Source organism: Pieris rapae, chromosome 3, assembly GCF_905147795.1.
Source record: "Pieris rapae chromosome 3, ilPieRapa1.1, whole genome shotgun sequence".
Classification (NCBI taxonomy): Eukaryota; Metazoa; Arthropoda; class Insecta; order Lepidoptera; family Pieridae; genus Pieris; species Pieris rapae.
This window is the reverse complement of record NC_059511.1, coordinates 2837253-2847693: the sequence shown is the minus strand read 5'-3', so window position 1 is coordinate 2847693 and position 10441 is coordinate 2837253. Positions and strand designations below refer to the sequence as shown.

Here is a 10441-nt window from a genome sequence, read left to right as displayed (position 1 = left end):
GCAAATGTTTGAACAACGTCTTAATCCTTAATTAGGATTGTCTTTCGCTGATACGCATAATGTTTAGGGCTAAATATACAGCACTCCTAGTATATAAAATATCTCTATGTTATATGTAGGACTCTTACTTTTTATGCGATTTCTGTCTTTGTTCCAAGATTTATACAGACTAGAGTCAAATAAAGATCATAAATGTAAGCTGTCAGCCGACTGTCAAAACCTAAATTTGTCAGTGTAATAATTTAAATTTATAAAATCGCAATTTTTACGGTGCGGTTCAGATTATTGAGATAATGATTAATTATCATTTAATCTATTAAAAATATATTTTTTTAATATGATATGAATATCCATCTCTATTATTAGTTTTCTTTAATGATTTAATACCAATATTTCATCGATAAATGGTTTATTTGGATATTTACAAAAGATGAAAGAAAAATGGAACTTTATTCTATATCTTATTTGGTTTTCCTATTTGATAATGTCAGCAACATTAATGTTTGGACACGGGTTTTTGCTGTCTCGTAAAACCCTAAGTGATGTATCTGAATGTATTGGACAAGATTTAATTCAATGTGACAAAAAGTCTGGTGTTTCGACAGTATGCAGTGAATCTGAGAGAATTGAGCGTATATTGAATAATCCTGGGTCACCTTTAATTTGTCCACTGGTGTCAAGGAGGGTTGTACTTATATTGGTTGATGCACTTCGTTATGATTTCACGGAGTACAATCCTAATTTAGAAAACCCTTTACACTATCAAAACCGACTGCCCGTGATTTACAAAACATTAAAAAAATGGCCAGAAAAAACACGTATTTTCCGCTTTATGGCAGATCCACCTACAACAACTTTTCAGAGAGTAAAGGCCTTAGTCACAGGATCTCTGCCTACTTTTGTAGATGCTAGCTCAAATTTTGCAGCAATGGAGTTACATGAAGATAACATAATTGATCAGGTAAACAAATCCTGAGGTAGTATTTATTACACTTATAAATTTTATTAAGTTAAAACCAGTTCTTTTGTATATATATTGCCAATTTTTTTTTTATAAATCTGATTGAAATAGGTAACCAAAAGTGGTGGTCATGCTGTATTATTAGGAGATGACACCTGGGCACGCTTGTTGCCTCAGCGATGGCTAAGATCTCATGCCCTTTACTCATTTCATACTTGGGACTTGGATACTGTTGATACTGGTAATGGCTTTGACTACTTTGCTTATAAAAAAAAATAGTTAATGATGCTTCTATAGCTAAACTAAACTAGCATAGCAAAACATATTAGCTGCATAACAGTTATGAAATTCCATACTGTTGAACATTATATGATGTATAGAAGTAAAAAGAAAAATCTATATTTTCTTCTGTTTATATTTTCTTAATTTAAATAAACATGTAGTGTAATTTAATTTCCTATAAAAAACTATCTCAGGTAAGATAAATTTTACATGAAGCAAATTTATTGCAGAAGTGGATTCCAAAATTTTTGATGAACTGAAAAAGAATGATTGGAACATATTGTTGGCTCACTACTTGGGTGTAGATCATGCAGGCCATAGATATGGGCCTAATCATGCAGAAATGGCTCGGAAACTTAATGAAACAAATTCAAGACTCGAGAAAATTATAGATGTTTTGCCTTCTGATGCAATAATGTATGTAATTGGTGATCATGGAATGACTGAGACAGGTATATAGTGTAATATATTCACAACTTAAAGTACACAGTCCCACATTCCTTATTTAAATTTCTTATTAAAATTCGGTACATTCAGAGATAAACTATTTATTATATATGTCAGTGCAATGATGCTGGTATCAGCTGCCATTTTCATTATTTAATAACCTCCAAGTCAAATTAGTTCAAATCAGTTAAGATCTACTAAATAAAGACTATTAGATTGTAGATCTTAACTGATTTCAACTAATTTGACATAGAAGTTATTAAATAATCAAAATGGCAGCTGATACAAGTCCCATTGCTCCGACTTATATTACTTTTTTAAATGTTTTATACCCTTTTAAAATTTCAAATTATACTTGTTGCATGCAGACAGAGGGACAGGTAAAGACTTATTAGTTAATTTCAATTATTTTTTATATCCTAGGCTTAAAATAATTTTGTTCAGGTGACCATGGTGGGGAGACTAAGGCAGAAAGAACAGCTGCAATATTTGCCTACTATAAAGGCGGATTAGCTGGTGGTGGAGATGAAATTGCTCCAGGAAGGGAAATACAACAAACAGATTTGGCACCTACTGTGTGTGCTGCTTTAGCATTGCCACCCCCAGCACCATCTTTAGGTAATGTGTTGCTGCCTTTACTACCCCATATGAAGGCATCAAACACATTGTTGCATCTAACGAACAATTTGAAACAGGTAGGATTTACTCATTTTCATAAATTGTGTGATTTTGGTTATTACTCATTGGAGAACTTTATAATATTTGACATATGAATTGATATTACATATAATTCTAAGGCTTCTGATGTTAGCTTTGAAATGCAATATAAAATTTTAGGTGACTCAATACTTGGTAAGATATGGGGAAGAGTCTCAACAAGTATCTCTTGATAGATTGGCTGAGTTAATTAATTCTACAAGAGATCAAATTGAAAAGGCGTCGAATATAGTTTCGGAAGAGGATCTCAAAACATATGTTGCAGATGTTAGGTAAATTAGTTTTTAATAAATTTTTGGTCTAAGTAAATAAATGTCTAAGTAAAACCATTTTAGGTTAGAAAATCTAGGTAAGCTAGCGTTTAAGTATTAAGTCACGTAATTTTTGACCCGCCCCCCCCCATGTAACGAGCCGCAACGTTTTTCCGTACCCAATAGTAAAACGTTTCGTTACCACCTAGTGACTCTTAAAACTATAAGTTGCTATTTATGTGGTGTAAAGTATCGGAAAGTCGAAAGTAATATTAATGCATAATTCAATCCCCGCCACGCATAGTAAAATTTTACCCCAAACTCCCCCCCCCAAATTCATTACGTAATACTTGACCGCTCGCTAAATTACTGTAATTTCTTTTATTGCTTGGCTTTTAACTGTTACATTGTGTTTACTTGTTATTTGACTGTTGTTTGGGCCCTAGATTTCGGTTTCCGCTTACTTGGATCAAAACTTTAATAATTCTTGAAACATGTCTTTTGTTTCAGAACACTCATGGATAATATACGCGCCATCTTTCGTGAAGTGTGGGTCGAGTTTGATTCGTTAGCCATGTTGAGGGCTCTCCTTTTATTATTACTGGCCATATTTTTCAATTGGATTATTGCTGACGGCATTTCCATAGATCGCATTCCTCATGTATTCTCAAGTTCATTTGTGCCCACCGGTTTAATATCCATGGCGATATGTATATCTTTATGCTACATGGGCCATTATTGGCAGCTATTCACAGACTTAGAGAGTGCAATAATTTTAACGACTGGTTTAATATCTGGGGCGTTAACTGGTGCTCTTGTTATATTGCACTGGGATGGAATTTCGCAGAAATGGTATGAGAATCGCACGCCGTTTTATGAGCGTTTCGCTCGAACTGTTTTATTCGCTTCCGCTGCGGTTTTGGCATCTAATAGTTATGTGATAGAGGAGGGGGCCGTTTTATCGTATTTATCCTTGAGCGTGATAGGGCTTATAGCGTGGAATATCGGCAGCTTAAAAGCTTTAGCCTTGTGGGCTGGTTGTGGGTTAGTTTTCGCGTTGACGAGGCCTTATAGGGGGTGCAGAGAGGAGCAAGGGGATTGTTGGACAGCGGGGGATAATGTGAACAGTGGACAAGCGTCTAGGGCAGCGTTGGTAATGGCGTTGGGTTCGGTGGCAGCTGTTGTTGCGGTTGCTAGGCGACAGGTTTCTTGGAGAGGGTACGGAATAGTGATTGCAGGGATCTTCACGTGTGCGCATTGGGCGGTTGGCTGGGGTTCTTTGGGATCGCCCAATAGATCTAGGCTGCTTGCACGCGTTGCATGGTTCTTCATCGCTACTATGTTCGGTCTGCTGTTGAAAAAAGACCGCAATGGACCGGTGACTCCGCTCATAGTCTGTGGCTTGTTGTTTTATTTAGCCAATTGTTTGGTCCTGGGAGCGTCTTACGCGCCGACTGCTGCGCTGGCGTTGCTATCCGGCTTTTTGATACTTAACATGGTGTCATTGATGAAGAACGATGGATCGTCAAAAGCATGTAAGTGTATAAACAACAATTTATTTTGTAATAAATTTTATTAAAATAACTTTAATATAGTGTAAAGTAAGCATTACATTTAACAATGTTTAAACATTGTTCACATTTTTTTACAACTACTTCCGAACTTAGGCCTGAGGTGTTTTTCTGCAATATTTTAGGTATTTTTTACCTTCTTCGTGTTTTCATACTGGACTTCTAAATTACTCAAAAGATGGCTCAAGGAACTGTTCTATGCTAAGTAGCTTTTCTAGTAGGACATCATACTCTTAAATATTATCTTCTTACAAACATTGGTTGACTTTAGTCACCAGACTACCTAAATTTACAAAATAAATACAAAAATTATTTAATTGATGTATTTAGAAAAAGTGAGAAATATAGTAAAATAATGCTGGTAAAACTTGATTTCTCCATTGAACCTACTAATGGCGTAATATATACTGCTAATGTAATAGTCAAAATAGACTCGCATATACACAGTAAAAAGAACATTAAACTGAGTTTTATTTATCTTTTTTTCGGTTTTGTGTTACGCAAATATTCACCAAGTAGTCACGTAATGTGTGCCTACTAACGACTACACAATGTTGACGATGTCCTTATTTTCAGCTTTATCATCCCGAAGTAGTTCTACTTTGGCGTGTTTATGGGCGCTGGTAGCTTCATACAATTTCTATGGTTCTGGACACCACCCTACCTTAAGCCATATTAGCTGGACGCCGGTGTTCCACGCCGGTGACCCCAACTACAGCGCTTTCGGCCCAGTCGTCTCCTTCATACTGCTGATATTGAATTTGTTTGGTAAGTTACTGCTAATACCATTTGTAGCAACGATTGTACCGCTTGTAGGACGGATGATATTGATTATTAAAATTTATTTTTGTTTGTTTGAGATCCTAGAACCTTTTCTGGCTTGTGGCTTTTTACCATTATAGCTAATTAGATTTTTGTTTCTCAACTCGACTAAACAGAAGTTATTAAAAGAAAGAAATTTTCAGCTCCAAAAAATAATTACAGAAATCTCAAACCAAAATCTATATAAAGAGGCCGTTCAAGTAATACGTAAGCAACATAACGGCTCCACTACATTTTAACCCCAATAAACACTCTCCCTTAAACAAGACAATTTTCACAGGAATGCCTATGATGTTTGGTGCAACGGTTCCACTTTTGGCGTTGTGGGGAAAGAATGGAGCGATGGGACCGAGATCACAATTAGCTTCCGTCTTCTCGCTGTGCCTCAAATATTCATTGTGTTTTGCTATACGAGTAAGTTTATCATAATTCTGACGCATGCGTGTTTAAAGTTAGTTTTAAGTTTTGCGAACTCAACTTTTAGTTCAGTTATCAGTTTATACGTTTTACTGTCCTCTCCTTGAAGTGAGTTTAACTGATGTCTCCAAGGATTTTAAGTTTTGTGCTTCATGATACATAATACATACTACATACATGATATTCTATAAAAGCGATAATATTATGTATGACTCGATTATCTTTTATTTAAAATTAATTTATTTTTTGACGTAGTTTTTGTTTCTGGTTTATAAACTTCTTTTATTATTAATATACCAAATACTGCAAGTATTTTTGTTTCAAGGAAAATGTATCGTTATTTTTTTATCTTGAAGTGAAATAATGAAAAACTTTAGATAACACGGCCGTGTAAATACCTGAATCTAGATGTTAAAAGTACACCATATCGCTGAACAAATACCGTCATCGTCTTATCTATAAAAATAAGAAGATTGTACAAATAGCCTAGCAATAAAACGTAATAATATTAAGTAAATAAAAGAATGAAATAGTGACACGCCAAAGCTGACGTCACAGTCAATTTGTTTTATGAATCTTATGTACGCGCGTTATTAAATGAATAAAATATAAATCCTAACACTGATAATCGACTCGCAATTTAAACATTTTTAACATTTTCAAATTTAACGATTTAACCACAGTGTACCATGTTTTTTTCGAGTATCTTCGTTTATAGTCGTGTATTTTCGTTTGAAGTTTGCGCGTTTTCCGCTAAAAAAACACCCTTTGTCGCTACTCCTCTTTTCGAAAACACTCTCCTTAAAGCCACAGCCAGCATTGGAATACTTGGCGTTGACATATCGAACGACGTTCAGTTTCGCGGTCACTTGGAAGGAAAGGCAAAATTAGCCTCCAAAAAGCTCGGTGTGCTCAGCAGGGCGAGACGGTACTTCACTCCGGGCCACCGCTTGCAACTATATAAAGCGCAAATTCGGCCCCACATGGAGTACTGTTCCCACCTTTGGGCGGGTGCTCCCCAGTACCAGCTTCTTCCACTTGACCGTATTCAACGAAGAGCGGTTCGAATCGCTGACGACCAAAATCTCTCCAAGCGGCTTGATCCTTTGGCGTTGCGTAGAGATGTGGGGTCTCTCTGCATCTTCTACCGCATTTACCATGGAGAGTGTTCAGAGGAGTTGTTCGGATTAATACCTGCAGCTGAGTTTCATCATCGGACGTCGAGGCAGAATACGAAATTCCACCCGTATCACCTCGACGTCCGCCGTTCCACAACTGCGCGTTTTTCCAGGCAGTTTTTGCCGCGCACCACCACTCTGTGGAACCAGCTGCCAACTGAAGTATTTCCGAACCAATTCGACTTAGGGTCCTTCAAGAAAAGAGCGTACCAATTCTTAAAAGGCCGGCAACGCACTCGCGAGCCCTCTGGCATTGAGGGTGTCCATGGGCGGCGGTATCACTTAACATCAGGTGAGCCTCCTGCCCGTTTGCCCCCTGTTCTATAAAAAAAAAAAAAAAAAAAAACTTCGTTTATTTTCATTTATTTTCGTTTATCTTCGTTTACCTTCGTTTATTTTCGTGTATTTTCGTTTATCTTCGTTAATTTTCGTGTATCTTCGTTAATTTTCGTGTAATTCGTAAAAAGTAAATGACAAAAAAAAGTTATTGTGGGTTATCCATAAGAGATAGACATATACCATCATGGACTTTTCTGTAGACCTTTTCAATGTGTACAATACTTAGTACATTATTTTGGTAAAACTCGTAGGGTTCAGCCTGCGTTTGCAATGTAAGCGGAAAAATGTAATTATTTACGACATCAGATCACATTAGAAACCTCAAAAATAACAGTACTTCTCCACTATTTAATGGATTATATTATACATATAAACCTTCCTCTTGAATCACTCTATCTATTTAAAAAAACCACATCAAAATCCGTTGCGTAGTTTCAAAGATTTAAGCATACAAAGGGACATAGGGACAGAGAAAGCGACTTTGTTTTATACTATGTAGTGATACATATTTATATTATAATATATTTATCTTAAATATATATTTCATGTCTTATTGGATGTTACTTCTAGTATAATATGCGATATAATATAATATTATCAAAAGAATATCATGTAAAAAAATTCAATGAAATTGTTATCAATTAATCTATATTATAGTATTAGTTTTAAATCACTAAGGGTCTGATTCACAATGTATGGATAAAGTACCAAATAGCTATGCAACACATAAATTATTCGAAATATAAAAGTTCCGAATAAGAAACTTCGTATTTCATGACGAATAGCGCTATCTGACAGTCGTGAAACGCAAAAATACTGTTTATCCTACCAATAAGTAATAAATAGATTATTTAGAACTTATCCGGACAAGCTATTTGGCACTTTATCCATACATTGTGAAAGAGGCCCTTAATCTGATAAATCGAATTCGGCGTTGAGACGGGTTCAAACAAATCTCAAAATTTAAACAACCTATTGACAGACAGGATGTTTGTTATAAACTGGGTAGTTTTATTTATTAAAATAGGATTACTTTGAGTATTAAAAAAAATCTCATTTAAATTAATTGACGTGATATAACGTGATTAACGTGTGAATATTGAGACAATTATCACGTGACTATACATATAGTCACGTGATAAAATTCTGTCAAAGTTTTTCGTAAAATAACATATAAAAAAATATATTCTTAAATTATTTTATACCATTTGGCTATATTATTGCTAGACAGATTATACAACTTTGCAGATGCGAGTTCTTTAATATGAGATCTAGTTTTGGTTTTATTTCTTTCGTGGTCCATTTCGTAGCTGAGCCATTTGACTCTTATAATAATCCTAATTACCTACATTTTGCGTTTTTTAATGTCCTATAATAAAATGAAAAAATATAATACTTTTATTATAGAACATAAGATAGGCATCACTTATTCCACGTCATTAAGGCATCCCTACTCATCAGCAATGTTTTCATCATCAAAAAATTATCATTATCTCTGACATGTTATTAACATTACATTTCCAGGTATTAGCGTGTGCTTTATCAGCAACGATACACTGCCGACATCTCATGATATGGGGCGTATTCACACCCAAGCTTATTTTTGAATATGGCGCCTGTGGAGCTGCCCTTTTTGGCTCACTTATCGGCGCCACGCTCACGGCCTGGCATCTATCACCAAATAAATCTAGTTGACACAAATCATAGATAGACTGATGTTAGTTAATATTTTGTTACGAATTTATATGGTTCAAAATTTTATCAAATGTACACTTATTGTTGGGTTTTAAATCGAAATTAAGAGCTTCTGGTTATTTGTGGCGCATGAGCAAAATTTTCCAACTAGGCCCGATTCTTTAAGTCTAAATCGTGAATCTAACTCCAATGTTAATTTCAATATCACAAATGATATGACTGAGATTACAACTATAGATGTATATCTGAATTACGGGTCCATTTAAATTATGGAGAACGTTTCAAGATTGATTAATAATTTTAACATATAATATATACCTATTTTCAGAAAAAGCACAATAATAGATATATGTATATATATAAACAACGATATTACTGTCAACTATGTTCGCATTTATTACACGACTTGTTTTACATATACATAGTATACTACTTTGCACTTTAGGTACATTAATTACGGGGTTTTTGGGCCCCAAATTCTAGGTTTGTGTTTTTAATGGGCCGTTAGAATAAATAGAAGTTAATCGCCAAAGCATTTTTAGTGCGTAGCTGAACAAGTTGTGAGATTACGTTTTGAATTTGTTAGAGATTATCGGAATGTTAATTAAAGTCTAGTAGGTACTAGGGTTATAAAAGGGTAGTATTTTGCAATATACATTTTATGTATTATGAAAAGTTATTTAAACTGATACCAGTTTGTGTAAATAATGTTAGAATTTTCACTTTATGTAAATGCTGTGTACCACCCTATTAACACTGCCATAATACAAAGATAAAGACAGTATTGCTATTTTACATTTTAATAATTATTGTTAATTTAATGGTGTTTAATAAATATTTAGATGAAAGCATTGTTTTATTTATGAGGGTTGAATTGTACAATAACATATTATAAGTCAGTATGACGTTTGACATAATATTTGTCAGTGTTGTAATTTGTGTAAAAATTTGGGGCTCAAGCGAAATGTCAAGAAAACTCATTTTTGTATGTATCTTTGATAATTTCTTTATACTAATCGTTTACCACAATTTTTAATACACAGTGGGCACAAGAAATACCTTATTTTATTCCTAAAAGCATACCTTATCCCGAGTAACCTAAGGGAGCTAAAGTATTACGTAACGAATTTGAGGGGATTTGGGGTAAAAGGGTTACGATGCGGGGCAGGGATTGAAATATACGACATTGTTAATATTATTTTCGGCTTTTCGATGCTTTACATCAATTAATGGTAACTTTCAGGCATAAAAAAATTATTGAACGTTTTACTATTGGGTACAAAATCTCAAAGAATTGCGTGACGTAATACTTGGACGCTCCCTAACCTAATTAAATTTTTTTTCTCTATTATTTATTATCTTTTGTCGATGCGAAGTGGCGGAGGCCTGATGACCTGTAACACAGATGCTCAACCTTTAGCAGGCATCAGTCTCACATAAACAACTATCCCTCAAAAGAAGAATGAAAATTATTTACATACATTAATAAATAGTTGTAACTTATCATGTATAACGTTTTAGTGAGAAAATAAAATAAAGATTATTATTATTTTTACATAGTGTCATAATATAAAGCAATGCAACTACTCCTGATGGCGCTATAATATACTGACTGTATATAAATACACACATACTTTACACCTTATCACCCGATTACCCTATACTATTTGTGTCGCAATATATTTTCCATTATAAATGTACTCTTAAAAATAATCAAAAGTATTTACTTATTTTCATACAGAAATGAGAAATGGTTCCATG

At 34.4% G+C, this 10441-nt stretch overlaps 1 protein-coding gene across 1 annotated transcript; it reads left to right on the top strand.

The window, feature by feature from the left end:
• The first annotated feature begins 262 nt into the window (after positions 1-262).
• Positions 263-9528, top strand: LOC110991464 (GPI ethanolamine phosphate transferase 3). Its single transcript, XM_022256829.2, has 9 exons — positions 263-961; positions 1073-1202; positions 1474-1695; positions 2135-2385; positions 2528-2679; positions 3169-4193; positions 4806-4997; positions 5332-5465; positions 8510-9528. Exons 1-9 carry the CDS (start codon positions 431-433, stop codon positions 8678-8680), a joined length of 2808 nt encoding a protein of 935 aa, XP_022112521.2. The 5' UTR covers positions 263-430; the 3' UTR covers positions 8681-9528.
• The last annotated feature ends 913 nt before the right edge of the window (positions 9529-10441 follow it).